This window comes from Callospermophilus lateralis, chromosome 10 (assembly GCF_048772815.1).
Source record: "Callospermophilus lateralis isolate mCalLat2 chromosome 10, mCalLat2.hap1, whole genome shotgun sequence".
NCBI lineage: Eukaryota > Metazoa > Chordata > Mammalia > Rodentia > Sciuridae > Callospermophilus > Callospermophilus lateralis.
This window is the reverse complement of record NC_135314.1, coordinates 104717081-104736425: the sequence shown is the minus strand read 5'-3', so window position 1 is coordinate 104736425 and position 19345 is coordinate 104717081. Positions and strand designations below refer to the sequence as shown.

At 37.3% G+C, this 19345-nt stretch overlaps 1 protein-coding gene across 5 annotated transcripts in view; it reads right to left on the bottom strand.

Annotated features, from left to right (window-relative positions):
- Rnf13 (ring finger protein 13) overlaps positions 1–19345 on the bottom strand; it is a 111257-nt gene that overhangs the window by 46733 nt on the left and 45179 nt on the right. For all 5 annotated transcript variants that reach the window (XM_076868496.2, XM_076868495.2, XM_076868494.2 and 2 more), the window contains exon 4: positions 16456–16581. Coding sequence is in view for 4 of the 5 variants with exons in the window: in XM_076868495.2 (XP_076724610.2) it covers positions 16456–16581 (126 nt within the window). In the remaining variant the exon portion in view is untranslated. The remainder of the gene's footprint in view (positions 1–16455; positions 16582–19345) is intronic.

Genomic DNA, 19345 nt, shown 5'->3' with positions numbered 1-19345 from the left:
AACTGGTCTGCAGAAGGTCCTGCGTCTCCTGCAGAGGTCAGAGTATGAAGTCTCTGGTGAGAAGAGACAAAGCACCATCAATTCTGTACGATGCTTTCTCACTCCCAAATTATCAAGATCCACCAGGGCGTGAGAATGGATGCCTAACATGCTGCATGTGTGACCAAGTCTCACCACAAGGTTCTTAAAACTATGCCAAGCAACCAAGGAGGAATGTCCCTTCTCACTCCAAAATGTAACTGTTTACATAAATACAATATAAAATCATATCACTAACGGAAAGAATTTTGTAAGCTTTAAATGTGAACCCCAAAATAATAGAAGCATGTTCCAAAAATTTAACAAGCATGATTTTCCCAAGGTTTTTGTTGTTGTTGTTATTGATTTTTTTAAATAAAGAAATAAAACTAAATCAAGGAACACATTAACATATGGACCAACAGGCTTATGAATACAAACAAGGAAAATATATTCATGTTTAGGAACTATAAACTCATGTGTCACTCAAATTAAATTACATTTTCAACTAAGCAGCAGCTGGTATTTTTAAGAACACATGAAGCAGAAGTAAAACCTAAATCATTTAGTAACCATGTGCAAGGATTCGCATTCATAAAATGCAACCTCAAACACATGGTGTCAAATGGAAGCAAAAAGCTCAAAGATTCATGAATAAAAAGCATGCATGGTGAACAAAAACCTAAGTCCAGAAGAATCATCAAAACTGCACTAGAAAGCTCTCTGAACTGAACTGCCAATCTGCCTTTTAAAAGAGACTGATCAGAGTTATTAGTTCAAACTGCAGTAAATTCACTGAATATTTTACATTTAATCAACAAATTAGATACAAATAAATTTTGAGGACCAGGTGGCCCCTAACCAAGAGCTTGACAGTAATAAGGGACTGTTGGCTTGTTATTACAAATAGCTAATATGTCAGAAGATAGCAGATTGCCAAAGGAAGAGTTGTCAATAAGACAGGTTCTAAAATAAAACCTGGAAATGTCATAAGAGTTCCTTTTATCTTTCGTTTGGACAAATTAATACTATTGACTCTAGTAGAAACATCTTAGAAAAAAGAAAGAAATGACTGTGCTGTCACAATGATCATGAGCAGAGATCTTTTCAGGACACACAGGAATGAGGAGTTGGGGAAACCACTGACAGAACATATATACAGGCTCCAGAACAACTACCACAGGAGACCTGTATTTACTTACTATCTCCAGTATTCAACACAAGCCTACAAGGCAGACAGTCTTTTCTGTATTTTAGAAACAAGGACAGACAGGTAAACAGAGCTACCCCGAGGTCACACAGAGCTTAGATCTGAAGTACAGGTGCTTTGTTTTGGATCTTGAATGTACTTCTAAGGACCACGTTTTAAGGCTCTCATCTTTAGCTTGGCTGTATTAGTCATCTTTTCGTCACTGTGACCACAATATCCAACAAGAACAACTCAGAGGAATGCATGGTCAGACAACTCCACTGCAGAAACATCACAGCAGAAGGGCATGGCGGAGGAGAGCTGCTCAGCTCACGGTAGCTGAGAAGCAGAGGAAGAGAAAAGATAAGCCCTTCTAGGGCTTGCACCCAGAGAGCTACTTCCTCCAACTAGGACCCACCTCCTCACAGTGTATTTACCTGTTAATGAATTAATCCATCAAATGGATCAACCCACTGATGAGGTCAGAGTCCTCAGGATCCAATCACTGCCTAAAAGCCCCACCTCTGAACAATGCTGCACTGGGGACCATTCTTTCAACACACAAGCTTGGGAATGGGGGTGGGGGGGACATTCCAGTTCCAACCATATGTTGGCACTACTAGAAGAAAGCCTAAGGGCTGGGGCCTAAGAAGACTTCTCAGGTCATTGGGGTAGGAGGTGTGCCCTCATAGAGAACGGTGGGTCTCTTTGTCCTCCTCTGCTCCCAGCCCCTGTGAGGGGAGCAGCTTGCTCTACCATGTGCTCCCACTACCCTCCACCTCCCCATCACAGGACCAAAGGTGGTGGGTCCAAGACGCTATGGCCACTCCCTGAAATCAGTGTTACTGTTGCTAATGAGGTGACACAGGAACAAAGGGACAGACTGGGAAGTTCCTTGAAGGCCACTCAGAACTAGACTTGGGGCTTTCTCAAGGGAGACCCTTGAGCAAGGGGCTGAGGCGGCTAGAGCCATGTTGCTGGACACTCTGGTGGTGCTCAGCCTGCGGGAAGAGGAGGCTGAACCTGTGGGAACAGATGCGACAGGTGGGGTGACAGTGATGTGTAAAGAGTACCTATATAGCCAACTGCTGACCCAGGGCTCAAGGATGCCTGTGGCCAAAGAGGAAAGCCAGAAAGAGCTTGTTTGGACAGAGAGGCACCAGAGACTAGCTGTAAACACACTCAATTTGAGTTTCCTGGGCAGAAAACTAAGAATGATTGGGATGTGAGAAAAAAAATGTAGAGATATTCAGCAAAGTCATTCATTTATTCACTCAACAAATACTTAGAATGAATCTACTACCGATTGATGAAAACAAAAAGTTATAAAACATAGTCCATTCACATTTTCACCTTTCTTATAGTCTTCAGTCCCGCTACAAACTATGCACAAATTGAGCTGAGCATCCTTCATCGTTACCCTGGGAAGAGGCACTACAAATACACAGATCTGTCCACACATCAGGGCTATCGATCTGCAAGAATAGTAAAAATGCAACAGAAGTTGACTCTTTGATAGAAAAGAGCCCAATTACTATATCACATGGCACTCTGGATGTCTGTGTAAAGTAAGACACACGAAGAACATTTATTATTTGAAATGCAACTCTGTACTTCCAAGTTCTAAAACTTTTTATTACAGAAGCTCTTCTCTTGCATGGAAAAAAATTTCTAATGTTTGAACACTGAAAAAACAAGCTCAAAGGTATCATCTCAGACAGGCAGACCGACAAGTGACTGCCCTCCACACTGCTCATGCATCTCCCATGGATACCCAGTGTTTCAGAGAACACCTGGCTTGTGGCAGAAGGTGTCTAATAAAAGAACAGTTGTGGGGCTAGACTTATAGCTCAGTGACAGAGCACTTGCCTAGCATGTGAGAGGCACTGGGTTCTATCTTCAGCACCATATAAAATAAATAAATAAAATAAAGGTATTGGATCCATCTACAATTTAAAAATAATTTTAAAAAATCTTTAAAAAAAAGAAGAATTGTTGCTTTAAATGTGATCTATTTTTTTTTTTTTTTTTTTTTTTTTGGTGTGTGTGTGTGATGCTGGGGATTGAACCCATGACCTTGTGCATGTGAGGCAAGCACTCTACCAACTGAGCTATATCCCCAGCCCAAATGTGATCTAATTTTAATAACACTAACTTAATTTAGTGTTATTAAAAAATCATTTATTTTAACTGAGAAGTGAGAATAGAATATACTGAACTATGTCAGATTATGAGTAATTCATAAAATAAAAATATACATGGCATATGTATGTATAAATTTCAATCACAAGTCATTATTTTTTTTTAGTAAAAAAGAAATAAAGTGAAGTACAGAGAAGAAGTAAATACTGAGGAAATTCAACTCCCCTGGCTTAAGTATAAATATAAAAATACATCTGTCTTACAATGTATTCTAAGTACTTAACCACTAGCAAGATAAAGATTATTTTAGTGTTGCTCCCAATCTACTTTCCTGGCCAAATATGAACTTGAATTCATATTTTAAATTGTTATTTAAAAAATTTTTTTTGTTAGCAGTGTCATCTACAAAAAAAATCTATAGATAATGCTATTTACTGGTAAGAGACCAAACACTTTCTCCTTAGCAATGGCACCAAGATGAGGTTCACTCTGGCCACCACTCTTCAATATGGTCCTTAAGCTCCAAACCTACCCAGTAAGATGTGAGGAGGATGAGGAGATGGGGAGAGCAAAGGGTGGGGGGTAAGGAAGGGAGAAAGGTGGGGAAGGGAGTGCCCAGTGTGGATGAAGAGACAAGGAAGAAATATTTGCAAACTGACATACTTGTTCATTTAGATGACTCTACAAAAAGATTACTAGAAGAAATAACTCAATTTGGAATTCTATATCCAGTAAAACTCTCCTTCAAGAATGAAGGTTAAAATGGGCCAAGGAGCTAAACAGATACTTCTCAGAAGAAGACCTATATTCAATCAACAAATACATGAAAAAATGTTCAACATCTCTAGCAATTAGAAAAATGTAAATCAAAACTAAGATTTCATCTCACTCCAGTCAGAATGGCAGTTATCAAGAATACAGACAACAATAAATGTTGTCAAGGATGTGGGGGGAAAGGCACACTCATTCATTGCTGGTGGGAATGCAAATTGGTACAACTACTCTGGAAAGCAGTATGGGGGGGGGGGACATGGGGGCAGGAAAGATGGTGGAATGAGACAGACATCATTACCTTAGGTACATGTATGACTATACATATGGTGCAACACTACATCATGTATAACCATAGAAATGTAAAGCTGTGCAGCAACTGTGTGTAATAAATCAAAATGCATCCTTCTGTCATATATATGTAACTAAAATTTAAAAAAAAAAGAATAATGAAGGTAAAATTTGCCTATAATCCCAATGATTCAGGAAGCCGAGGCAAGAAGATCTCAAGTTCCAAGCCAGCCTAGCAACTTAGCAAGACCCTGTCTCAACATAAAAAACAAAAAGGGATGGGGATGCGGCTCAGTGTAGAGCAAGCATCTTAGTTTCAGTCCCTGGTACCACAACCAACAAACACACAATGACAAAAAAAAAAAAAAAAATAGAAGGTAAAACTAAGACACTGACAGATAAACAAAACTGAGGCAATCTGTCAATAACCCTATAACAGCTGAAATAGATAGTGAGAAAACAATAACTTGAATCTACACAGAACAAAGCATTATTAAATGTGAAAATAGAATAAAGACATTTTGATTTGTAACTCTTCTTTTCCTGTTTTATTTACTTATTCATTCATCCAGCCTTTTTCATTATCATCCCAATCAAATGCCAGAGATTAGCAGAATGGACTTAAAAGACTGATCCATATCCATATCCATACACTAGCAAAGAACAATTCAAAGTAAAATTAGGGGAAAAGATCCCATAGCAGCAAAAGGAATATAAAACATCTAAGAATAAATCTAATGAAAGAAGTATACAGCTTGTATGTTGAAAATTGCATAACACTGTAATAAATTGAAAATAAAAAAGTGATACTGAAATTTGCATGAAAATTCTAGAGACCAATCTTGAGAAAGAACAAAGTTAGATGATTTACACTTCCCAATTTCAAAACCTACTAAACAAAGCTAGAATAATTAAGACAGTGTGACAAAGTATAACAACAGACATATACTATAACTCAGTGGAATACAACTGAAATTAAGAAAAATATAATATTTCACATGCAAGATTCCTGCAAAAAAAAATGTTTAACTTGCATCTAACATGACAAAACAATCAGATAAACCCAATTGGTCATTATACAATACAGCTGTCCTGGATTATCTCAAAATATCAATGTCACAAAAGACAAACAGAGAATGGGGAAACGCTTGCTTCTAGGCATGAACACAGTCACTGATGTGGATTTTCTTTTCCTTTATAAACAACTAGAAAACTAGACAAAATTTATGAAACAACTGCTTTCAAACACTGAGCCACCAGTACTGTGCTCCTGTGCTGATGGTGCTCTCTGAGGCCATGAAACAAGGTGATTTCCACAATGGCCCTGGCTTTCTGCCTGGATCAGAACATAGCAGTCTCATTGAGTTTTTGAGCACAAAGACCCGAGTTCAAGGAAGTTCACATGGATTAAATTTGAATTTTCAGCCTAGAGTACCACTGAAGGATCTTATGCAGAGAAATTACTTTAAATATTTGCATGGGATCCTGTTGGGTCTTTGGCTGAATACAAAGATGGACATGAGACTATAAGCCTGGACAAACAATCCCACCAGGGAAAGAACAATTACTGGGGAGTGTAAGATGAATAATTCCTAGGGCTCTGTCATGAGAAGTTCAAGTTCTGACTAACCAGAGTAGAGAGACCTCCCTGGTAATCCAGAACATTCAGAGGACACACAGAAGAATCACACCTATTAGTAGAGAACAGTAGCTAAAACAGTAGTCCCAGAATAAAGGCTACGCTGGATCAACTTAATAAATATTTAAAACAAGCCTCAGAAGGACTAACTTCATCTGGAATAAAATGCCAACCAAAATAAAACTAAATGATCTTTAAAGAAAGTCAACAAAACCCACACAAACAACGTAACACAATGTTCAGCAAACAATCAAAATTACTGGACATACAAAGAAGTAGGACAACATCATGACCCATAAACAGGAGAAAAACCGCCAGTAGAAACAAATCCAAAAATGACTTGGAAATGGAGTTAGCCGTCAATGACTTTTAAATAGCTATTATAATTTATAACTTACAAACTAAAAAATTATATTCAAAGATATGAAGGAAATATGAACAATGCCCAGAGAAATGGAAGATACACCCAAATAATTTAAAAGACTCAAATGAAACTTCCAGAGAAAAAAATATTACAATATGAAAATTTACTTGATGGATTTAACAGAAGATTAGCTGTTATAGAAGAAAAGCTCAGTTAATCTGAAGATAAAGCAACAGAAATTACTAAACACAAAATAGAAGAGGGAAGAAAAAAGATGAAGAGAGTTGCAGATTAAAAGATGATAGCTTAACTCCTGATTGGGTACTAAAATGATTTAAAAAAAAAAAAAGAGCTACATGAAATATTTTCAAGACTGAAAGTTTAGATTTGTGCTACTAAAATTACCAGATAACAATATTTGTCGTAGTAAGTTTCCTCAGTGTATTCACTATGGTGGGCAAGTAGGAGAATGCTACATTAGCATACAGCAAGACACAATATATGGGGATTAATTTAAAATAGTTTAGAACAAAAAGCACTTGGGAGTTGTTAACCATGGCTTGTTTTCAGCAGGATACCTATGTCTTCACCTTTTTTTTATAAACCACAAGTTTTGTCTTAGGGCATTATTTTTTTAACACCCAGCCTAGTGCTTTGATAAGCTGAATCACTTTAATCAGGCTAGTTTCAAAAAATAAACTTTAAATAGAATAATTTGCATCTATCATGATTCATTGATAAAATGACATAATTATTAAGTAATTTCATGATGCCTCAAAAAGATCAGACACACACCAAAAAAATGCTGCCGTACTTAAAGATAAATGAAAAACACAATATGAAAAAACTCAATTGTGATGTTACATTTTTAGAGTATTACTTTAAAAATTAATAGATGATTTCTTTCACATTTCTTTATAAAATATTAATTACTAAAAAACCAAGCTTGTTTCAACCCTGAAAAGCAGAGATCTAATAAAATTTAAAGCATTTTGAATGTCAAACTTGATGTTCCCTAAAGAAAGGAACAATCTTGCTTATTGTATCTATCTCAATTCTAGAAGAGTATTGCTCACAAATACTGTTTAAAATAAACTGTAACTAACATAACTGTTTATGCTGCCCTATCCAGCAAGACAAAACTCACAAAAACAAAGCTTTCTTTTATCTGTTTTTTAGTTCCCCTTAAAAAAAAAAAAATCACAAAAATTTTTACTTTAGTCATTGTGGAAAAAAAAATATTCCTAATATATGCTTCAATTTTCCCAGCTTTCTCAAGTTAAAGGGCACCGAGTCTGATCTGGCCTTTTCCAGTAACTCAAGGTCATCATGAATAGGTGTAAATGTACTGTAGTTGCCTTTTGTCCTCAATGCTAAGTGTCAAACATAACTTCCTCTTTCTCTTTGAGTTTACAATCAGTAACAGTCAGATATCACTGCCTCTGTCCACACTTAAAGTATTTTCTGCAGTAGAGAAATAACTAAAACTGACAAGAATTTATTTTCTTCTTAAGACATTAAGTGCACAAAAATTATGAGAAGCAGTATCAGAGTACATGGTTTTGATGCTGCAGCTTTGTAACATTTACCATGGAGACACACAGGCATGTTCCCTTTTTTAACCTGAGGTTCTGTTCTGGAGAACTGACCTTTGGTAAGTGGCATATTGCTCCCATACATGTTTGTTCAGACTAAGTTGAATTTATTTAATGCATTAGAAAATATTTTGGGTTGGGTCAACAAAATCTTCTGTGTTATATGAAAAGCCACATTTATTTGTTTCAAGAACACCAGAAAACAGAAGCCAGAATTCTTGGAACTTCAAAAATCAAACATTTTACATGTTCCATTGGTATCATTTAAAAAAATCAATCTGTACTATTTTTAATGTTTTTTGTTGTTGTTGTTTGTTTGTTTCCTGCACTAGGGTTTGAACCTAGGGGTGCTCTACATCTGAGTTGCATCCCCAACCCTTTTTCATCTTTTATTTTGAGGCAAGGCCTTGCTAAATTGCCCAGGCTGGCCTCAAACTTGCAATCCTCCTTTCTCAGCCTCCTGGGTAGCTGGGATCACAGGCGTGTACCACCACACCCAGCTCCAATTTGTACTGAGAGATAAGATTTCGTACTAATTATAAATAAATGCAATTTTGAATTTATAACTGCTTGGGCAAAAGCATACTTTAATGTCCTGGCCAGCTTTCAGTACTACAAAGAAAAAACTTAGTCCAAATCACTACAGTAAAATCATTTAGTGGACCCACATGCAACTTATCTTTTAAATAAAAAGGAATTTAATATAATAAAGTATTTTAGGTAGTATAGGTAAGTTTCTTAAAGTTATTGTAGGGCTGTGGCTATGTGCTGTATATATACCCATGCATGGATAAAAATAAACTTCTAACCGTGGGTTGTAGTTAAAAAGTTTGGCACCCAACCATACAGATAGTCCCCAGTGTTCTGTAGGTTGACTGCAATCAGAAGAGAATGGTCTTCCACATACTGCAACAATCATAAACTTACCAAATCAAATCTTATGGTCTTTGAATAGGTCTGTTTCAAATGAAGTTTAATACTGTGTCTGGCACACACACTTAGTACTTAACATAATAAAATTAGTTAATTTAATAAAATTAAATTAAAATAAAATAATCCTTTTTTTCCTGGTGACATTAAGCAAACATTGAATAACCCTTATATGCATCTACTTCTACTGCTTGCTATTAGCTTGCAATAAAAAGAAAACCTTTACTTTGTAAGTGAAAAACTTTAAAATGAATCTCTAACCTGCTTAAATATTTCATTGTTTTTATTGCAATTTAAGCCTTAAAAGGGTGTTCAAAAAATATTTTCTAATTTTATATTTTCTATTTTTATATTTCTAATAAAACCTAAAAATAAGTATACTAAAGTATATATTAAAATGAAGAATACCATCTGAGTTTTGGATACTGACAGGATTCATATTCCAATCAAATCTTAATTATTTCACAATCTAACACAGCAGAAGCTCCATTTCAACCCATTTACTATTAAGAATAAAAGCAATTTTGAATTTATAACTAAGGGGCAAAAGCATACTTTAATGATAACTAGGCAACCAAAGGATAACTCTGCACTTACTCCCTGCCTACTTGGAACTGATAACAGGACTCACCCTCCACTTGGAGAATTACAGCAGGATCCTGATGCCCAGCGCCACCCGGTGCCAAGCCTGTGCACTCCCTCCCCTGCCTGTGCACTGGGTTGGTGCCTCCTGCAAGCTCAGGACCCAGCACTATAAAAACAGGAGCTCTGCTCCCAGGAGGCCCCAGTGACAAAACACATCCAGGGGATTCCAGGCCAGAATCACGCGTGGGAGGAAAATAGTATTACAGAGCAAAAGGAAAGAATCCACAGTAGAGAAGAAGAAAATACAGAGGACTGCTGGGTTTTCTCTGGACTTTTTAAAGAAATCTTTGCCATCAGGAACTTTTCCAAACACAAGACGAAAAATGAGTAGCTATAATAAGCAATCACTGTGTGGTAAACTTAGTATTGCTTAATTTAAAATGCTTGACGTCAATGTTAAAATAGTTTGAATAGAAAGTTCTCTCATTATTTTGAAAAATGGTAAGTCTGGCGGTTTTCAAAATCTAGTATTCAGCCTTAATTGGATCCAGTTGTAGCCCTTCCTTTTTGCCGCCCTAATTCTACAAGGAGCCAATCGCACAGACCGTAAGCCCAGACTCCTCCAACCAGAGTGTAGGACAACGGCACAGGCTGCCCTGTCCTCCCACCTTCCAACTCAAGTTTAATTTCTTGTGGCACCTTGCTACATTATGAAAATCAAATAGTGATACTGCTTTAACATGGGGTGTGTGTGTGTGTGTGTGTGTGTGTGTATAATAAAACCTAAAAATAATCACTTGATAATAATGTCCAATGAAGATTAAATTGATACATTAGAAGGTAACAGTTTCTCTTAAGCTCAATATGCAGACATTCATTTTATTATTATTTAAACTGCACATACTTTATGATACTTTTATTGTGCAGACTACTTTACAAAACTCAAAAAGGTAATAAGTCAAAACAAAAAAAGGTACATGGTACAATACTGGGTGGTTCGGAAGCCTGGCTCCTCTGACCGCATGTTGCCCTTGGCCAGTGGCAGCAAGGTGGCAGTGTTGGCCTTGCCCTTTACTGCCTATTTTACACCTAAGGACAAGCTCTGGGAGTGCAGGGCTCGAATCCAGGCCTTTGAACCCTAATGGGCAGGCACCTTTCCAACAGCACTCCTCAGGCACACACCTCTACTACGTTTTTAAAAACATTCTGAAGTAAATCAACAAAAAAGGTTATAAATCACTTTGTAGGAATATTTAGAAACTACTTATTACATGACCTTCACTAGTTATGTAATAACTGCAGTTTGAATTCTATTCAAAAATCGTATCTATCTGCCTAGTGCTACTGATGTGGAGCTCGCACTTGGAATACCAAGTAACGGGTTTTCCTGGAGGCCTGAGAGAGGGAACAAAAGGTAAGTGTAGAAAGGAAAACAGGAGGACTTTCATAAGATAAAATTCCACAAAAAAAACAATAATCCAGAAAATGTATATGATAATTTCTTAATTCTCATGAAACACCTGGACCTTGAGAAAAATGGTATAAATGGATACACAGATTTACAAATATTTCCAAGGGCACTTCAAGAAATGAACACAAAACCAACAGAGAATTCCAATAATGCTGGTTTTTTTTTTTCCCCTACTCTGTTTAACCTACATTTAAAGCCCCGATGGTGGTTTAAAATACTTCATTTTGCACATATTAAATGCCAGTGTATTAGACACTGGAACCACAGATCTCACCATGATCTTTTCCTTCAGAGAGCTGACAGAGACTAACACGGGATTAAGCAAAATGAAGAAGTAATCAATTCTACCTTGGAAGGAATCAGGAAGGATTTCAGACAGAAGATAATTCCTCTTAGATTTCTTCTTCAGAATGATTCAAGTCACTTTCCTAATTGAGACTTAATATACCTTGAATTTATTTACAAAGAGCCAATAATGTTTCTAACCTCAAATGCTCACTCTTAACAAAAACTAACATTTCCAAACAATTATATTTTGTAACAGCAAAGAACAGCACTGTACAAAACAACAACAACAACAAAAAGCGTTGCTTTGCCTGTCCTCTAAAGAGCTGAACTTTTTAGGACACAGTTTTTGTCAGTGAATGTGTTTTCAGAATCAATGGTTGACATGTCATCAGGAGTTCTCTTACTGCCCTTTTGAATATTTCACATATCCAAACACTAAATCTGAGTTCTACTGCACCTCATCTCTTCTCAGGGTACAATAGACTGAAAGACTCAGATTGCTTCTCTCAACAGAAGCAGAGGTTTAGGCAGTGCTCTTAATCTGGAATGTGATTCCACCCTCCAGAAATTGTTCACTGCCCCTCTGCAGTCTCAGTGGCTGCCTCTGCATCACAACACTTGGACTGATATGTATGAAGAAAATGAGCCATTGCCTTTATTAAAGCACATAAATTCTACTTCATCATTAACTTTTAAAGAAGAAAAAAGAAAGTATAACTTTCTTTAATGCCAGCACAACATTCACCTTAAAAGCAAAACAACCCAGTGGCTTGGGAGGCTGAGGCAGAAGGATCACGAGTTCAAGGCCAATGTCAGCAATTTAACAAGGCTCTAAGCAACTCAGTGTGACCCTGTCTCTAAATAAAATACAAAAAGGGGGCTAAGGATGTGGCTCAGTAGTTAAGTGCCCCTGGGTTCAATCCTGAGACCAAAAAAAAAAAAAAAAAAATATGTAAAGAGCTATAGAAAATAGTTCCCGAGTGTCCAGCACCACTGATCAGCAGGTCTGTCTCCATCTACTTTCACCCCTGCTTCTTTCTTCTTCTCTGTCTGCAATGCAAGGGGTTCCCTTCTCCTAGGAAAACTCTGGAAGACAGAGCCAATTCCCATTCATCTGAGGTAATTTAGATATCACTTTGGATAGGAGAAAGACCACAAAATAACCTTGCAACTACCATCCACTGCAGTACTGCAGACAATGCTGCATCAAGCTTTCCCGCAGCTCAGTCTACTGAGCTACCTACAGAACAAGCAAAGAAGTCATTTTCTATTTGCTTCAGCCAGGACACCCATACAGAAGTGTAGATGGACATGCATGAACCACTACTGATCATCAACAAAGAGAAATTTATTGGCAGTTCTGAAGAAGTCCTACACATTTTCATAAGTGATTAGATTTCATAACATACCTAATATAAAGCTATAAATATAACAATCAATTTGGAAGCTCAGAAAATGCAATCAGAGATTTCTGATTAAGGAGTATGGCCAAAAAAGCTAATACTTATTCACCAGTAACCACACTAGAAAGGAAATTGTCTTTGGGATGAGAGTACAGTTGCTTCTCCAGGGACCAAGGTGACTATATCCTTACCAACCCAGAACACCTTGAGAAGAGATCCATAATTACTCTTGCAAATTTAGAAAACTTATACCTTACACATTGGAATAACCATCCCTTGTAAGTCAAATCATAAATCTTACACATCAACTGATACCATGTTACTATATTATGGTGTGATTTATCAGCCAGTAATTTAACTTCTGAAGAGTCACCATCTTTGCCATCCTTACCTCTTCTCTATTTATCTCCATGGTAAAATCATGAAATAGCAACACTAAAGCCTAATGCCTCCTTCATGTGTGACAGGCATTTCATAGTGACTATTTCATTTGATCCTCACAATAATCCTATCCAGCTTATCAATTCCTATGCAGATAAAGCACACAGAGGCTAAATAACTTGCCCAAGATCATACTGCCAGTAAATGATAAAGATGGGATTCAAACATATGCAGTCTATTCCTAGGACTTATTGGAATTACTATGTCTCCCCTCTAAACCAATTTCCCCAAATTTAATACAATTGAGATGAAGATAAAAATCAACAGAAGTCAGATAGGTAAAGAATCTTTAGGCATAAAATCTCCATTATACATTTATGAACCAAAAATAATCAAGTTTAAAAAAATCTACAACAGACTAGAATTTTATGCATTAAAAGACTCTGCCTATATGATAAAGTTTAATAGGAAAATTTTTAAGATTTTCCTTTCCAAATGACAATGGCTCAATTTAAATACTTTACATGTTTTTCCCATGTGTGTAGGGGAGTGTGTGTGTGTGTGTGTATGTATGTGTGTGTGTATGTATATGTATATATACATACATATACATAAATATATAAATATATATATATATGGGTTGTATGTGGTGCTGGGATTGAACCCAGGGCCTTGTGCATGTGAGGCAAGCAGTCCACAATTGAGCTATATCCTCAGCCCCCATGTATATATTTTTTAAGAATACATTATACACATAAGCAGAAAGCTTACTATTACTGGGTTTAATTTAACAAAACTTTATTGACTGATCACTATGCACTGTGATACAAAATGTATATATAAGTATAATTAAAACATGAACTCTAATCACCTTAAGCTCACAAAATAAGAAAATATATAAAATAACATGAAGATAAGATCAACAAAGGAGGCATCTGCAAAGTGGAAGCTGGCAATTTCAGCTGGAATAATGCTCAGCCAGCAATAGGACAGACAGCCAAGAAGGCATCCAAACATGTAAGGAACCTGAAAAGTCAAATATGAGGGTGGCAACAGTTGCCCTAGACAGAGAAACAACCTGTGTGAAGGCACAGGGGTGCGGTCAGCACAGCACAGCAGTGGACAGACCTCAGGCAGGCAGTGTAAAGAGAGGAGCTAGAGTAAGGCTCAGGTTGTGAAAGTCCACCAGAACCCAGATTGCTGATTAGGAATGCACTAGAGGGACAGGAGAGCTAACCAGCCTACTTCTTCACTCTGGACTTGTGCTTTCACCTCAAAAATGAATATCTGTGACCTTATTCCCCTAACTTTCAAAGGGAAACACCACCATCCCACCTAAAAAGGAAAGTCACAACAGCAACAAAGTAGCCTAGCTTCTTGTCACCAAAGACTCCAGAGTCAGAAAATACACAGCACAATGGAGAGAGAGAGAGAGAGAGAGAAACCTCAGACTCATGAGAATTAGTATTAAAATACATTTTAAAATACATTTAATTTTCTATGAGCAAAAAGTTAACAGAATGTTACAATAATATTTCATTTGGCTGGAAGAAATGTGCAATTAATAGTTTGGTTCTGGATCAAATCTCATAATGATTTAAAATCAAACTACACAAACAACTTTGAAGGCAGGAAAATCTAGAGTTGATTTCAAACACTATTTTTCATTTAAAGGCAATCGAGAGTCCAGATCTGGAATTAATATACAATAGATACAATACTTGTCATTTACAAACTGATGTACATTTCAAACCCCTTTTCAGTCATTATTTGACTCCTCTAGTGAGTTTCTTATGGAGGCACCACTTCTTGATGAGAGAGACAAACACCATGTATATCAGGGCTCGGGCAGCCTTCCCTTCTGAACAGCATTGTCTATGCCAAGCTATGGAATGTTGACAGGAGCTCTGAGCAGGCTAGTACAGTCACATCAGGACCTGTTCTATATAGGCCTCTAAGTGGCTTCTGCCCAGGCCAAACCAAAAATACAGCTTCACACACTACCGCCTTCAGAGCAGCCCTGGTGGCACTGAGGGGACATACTACTGTGAGGGGCCAAGAATTTGGACTGAGCTCCCACAGGAGCCAAGCAGACAAAAGCAACTCAGAGGTAATCACAGTACTGAGCGCTGGGGCTGCAGGAGGCTTGCAGATGATGAACTAAGCTATGACCAATTGGCCTTCTGTCTTCTACAAATGCTGAGGGATTGTGCTGGTGGAGTTCTAAGATCAGCTCTGGTTCTGGGGGAGTCTGGTTCACAAAAGTATTTTGTGTCGCTTTTTTTTTTTTTTTTCCACTTCACACTGATTTGTTTTTTGTTTTGTTTTTTTTTTTCCATCTCTTTTTTTTTTATTTTATTTTTTTATTGGTTATTCAAAACATTACAAAGATTTCAGAATCACATCGGTTACACATCCACATTTTTACATAATACCATAATAGTAACTGTTGTATTCTGCTACCTTTCCTATCCTCTACTATCCCCCCTCCCCTCCCCTCCCATCTTCTCTCTCTACCCCATCTACTGTAATTCATTTCTCTCCTTATTTTTTTCCCATTCCCCTCACAAACTCTTATATGTAATTTTGTATAACAATGAGGGTCTCCTTCCATTTCCAAGCAATTTCCCTTTTCTCTCCCTTTCCCTCCCACTTCATGACTCTGCTTAATGTTAATCTTTTCCTCCTGCTCTTCCTCCCTGCTCTGTTCTTGGTTGCTCTCATTATATCAAAGAAGACATTTGGCATTTGTTTTTTGTTTTTTGTTTTTTTTTTTTTTGCTCAAAAAACTCTACTTGACATAATCATTGGCCTAAAGAATTTCTTCTGTCATGAAGGAAGTTCTACAGAGAACTTAGTTTCCCTATCTGAAACCCAGCTTTACCTACTTCAAGGAGACAAAACGTGGCACAAGGACAGCATTGACTTGTTACAAGAGAAACCTCACTGTCAGGGTCACCAAAGGAGAAAACAGGTGCTAGACTGATCCTGGAAGGGCAAGGCCCAAAACTGCAGGAAGAAGTTCCATTCCTACATTAGATGAAGTTAGACTCACTACTAGATGCCCAACAAACACCTAAAAATTCTTAGAAGCACTAGGAGTGATTTATATCTAGTCAACTTGCTCCTAAATCTGTGAGTTACAAAACTTAAGGTGCCTCTCTTTCTGCACTCATTCCTATAACACTGGAGGGTGAGCTGTGCAGAAAGTGTGGAAGATTGAGGTAAGCCTGCCCCATCTCTCTGCCTTTACCACCTCCTTCTCATTTTCCTTATAGGCCTTGTTTCTTTTTTAATCTGGACAACTTTGTGTACTACCTTAAATCTTTTCTGAAACAAGGAATACTTAAATTAGCTAAACAAACAGATTTTTAAAAGAAAATAGTACCTTTATATCAAAATTACAATCAAGTCTTCTAATTAGCACGATGAAAGCGCCAGATGAATTGTCCTTTAGTGGTGGAGGTGCTATGGGCTCACAAGCATTCTCTGGTTTTGAGTTGATCAGAAAACCCTGAAAGAGAATTGCAACAGAGTCATCTTTCTTGTCCCACTCAAGGAAGCAAGCACTCACCTCTGCAGACTCCACTGCTTATGGGCCTGCTCTGCACAGGGTGGATATTACTGGCAGTTATGACTGCTCCCAGTCCCAGAACATTTAAAGGAGTATTTGTTTTTGTAAACATGGAGTGTTTTAAAATAAACTCTGTCTTAGTACTAGAGTTAAAAACAAAAAAAAAAAATTACACATAAGAAAATCACCCAGGGGCTGGGGTTGTGGCTCAGCAGTAGAGCACTTGCCTAGCATGTGCGAGGCCCTGGGTTCAATCCTCAGCACCACATAAATATGAATAAAATAAAGGTATTATGTCCAATTACAGCTTAAAAAATTAAAATATTAAAGAAAAAAAATGAAAATCACCCAGCAACAACCACTATTTTCCAAAATATGACATTTCTAAATCAAACAAATCCTTTTTTAAAGTTAGCTTCCAATTTCCGTTCATGATATCAAACAAGGAAAATGCACAATAAAATTTCTAGAAACGTATTCTATAGGAATACTAGCCTGAGTCTATAAAGGTATATGTAGGAAGATGTTCATTCCAAATTGTTTTAGTAGAAAAAGCTGGAAATCATGCACATCACAATGCAGCTATCTAAAAAATTATAGTATACTCATCTAATAGAAAAATAATATAGCCATTGAAATCTGAGGAAAATCTACACATAGTAAACTGAAAAGATGTCTGCAAGATAATTATGAATTTAAAAAGAAAATAGCAGGTTGCTTTCCTAGAAATGCAGGATGATCTGACATCACAAAATGGAATATAAAATGTTATAAATTAATAGATTAAAATAGAAAAGCCAAATGATTATCTCAACAGGTATAAAAATGAGTAAACACACAAAAAGATGATCAAATTCATTAAATTCATTTATAAGAATAAATTAGCATGACAGCTATGACATGATGACTTAACCCTAGTTCTGCACGGCCGGGGCGCAGTGACCATGCCTGTAATCCAGCGGCTCCAGGAGGCTGAGGCTAGAGGATCGTGAGTTCAAAGCCAGCCTCAGTAACTTAGAAAGGCCCGAAGCAACTTAGTGAGACACTGCCTGTAAATAAAATATTTTAATATTTTTAAAAGGGCTGAGGATGTGACTCAGGGGTTAAGAGCCCCTGGTTCAATTCCCAATACCAAAAAAAAAAAAAAAGTTCTGCATGGTGCTTGAACTGATCATATCAACTAATTCACTGGATTTGTCAATTTCTCCTGCCCTAAGTTGCACTGTTTGGCTTGTCACAGGCAAAGCTTCTGTACATATTTCAGGAACAAAATGCATATGTCAGCCAGGCCAGGTGGCACACACCTGTAATCCCAGCAACTCAAGAGGCTGAGACAAGACGGTCACGAGTTCAAAGCCAGCCTCAGCAATGGCAAGGCACGATGCAACTTAGTGAGACCTTGTCTCTAAATAAAATACAAAATAGGGTTGGGGATGTGGCTCAGTAGTTGAGTGCCCCCAACCCCTGGTATCAAAAAAAAGCATATGTCCTCCATTCACTCATAGAATAGCTCCTCTTCTTGATCCCATCAAGCACTTGATTTTGCTTCTGCAGGAAACAGAACTGCAGACATCCTTCTAACAATGAATATTTGTTTTACTTTTGTTATACTTATTCTCTGCTTTCTTTTCTGTATCTTTCTGCACACACTAACTCAAATTACATAATACAGTAAATCTTTTTCAACGTACCTATAATAGCAACTGAACTCAACCTATATATCACTTAGAAGCCATGAAGCCAGATATGGTACCATGTACCTATAATACCAGCTACTCAGGGGGTTGAGGCAGAACCACTTGAGTCCAGGAATTCAAGGCCAGCCTGAGCAACACAGCAAAACCCTTTCCCCCGACACTGCAAAAAAGGAAAAAAAAAGAAGGACTATGGCCAAATTTCCCATGGCAGGTGATAATAACACCTTCATAAATGCCACCTAGCAACAACAAAGTGAAAGATATCTCAGTTACACAGTTGGTGAACTGTAGGGTACTAAAATGCACCTTAGAACCAGTGAAATAGGATACAGACACATGAAAAGACTCTGAAAATGGAAATGGAAAAGAATGTTTACTTTTCAATCATTTTGAATCTATTGTTAAATCTATTTTGACAAGCATGTATTATTTTAAAACTAAAGAACATTAATAAAAACAAACACACGAGCTAAAAATTCTGAAAATAATGATTTTGCCTTAAATTGACTTAAGTCTTAAAAAAAACAGGTCTTAGAGTATTAAATATTATCTTTCTTATTGATTATACTAAAACAAATAACTTCCTAAAATATTCCTATCCTCCCCTCGGATGTAAGTCATTAAAATCAAGTTTACGTTTACTTTCTTTCATCCACAAAGTCTATCAGGCAGCATGAGAAACTTGGCCAATTAAAATATTGCAGCTGTAGCCAGGTGCACATGCTGTGTCACCCAGAGCTAAGCCCCGTTGTGGTTGTTAAGAGGAGTCTGCTCTGCAGTAAGAGTCCTTGTCACCTCTAGCATCAGCAGGGCACATTGTGCTAATATGTAGTCACCCTAAGACAATTGCCCATGCCCAGGAGATTCCATGCCCAGCTTTCTTCTCTTGGCTGCTGTGACCCTCTGGTGACACACAGGTGCTGGATGGCAGCAGTGTGTGCATACAAAAAGTGGAATCACAGACTTGGAAACTAGATCACAGGGTACCAATCTTTATAAAAACACTG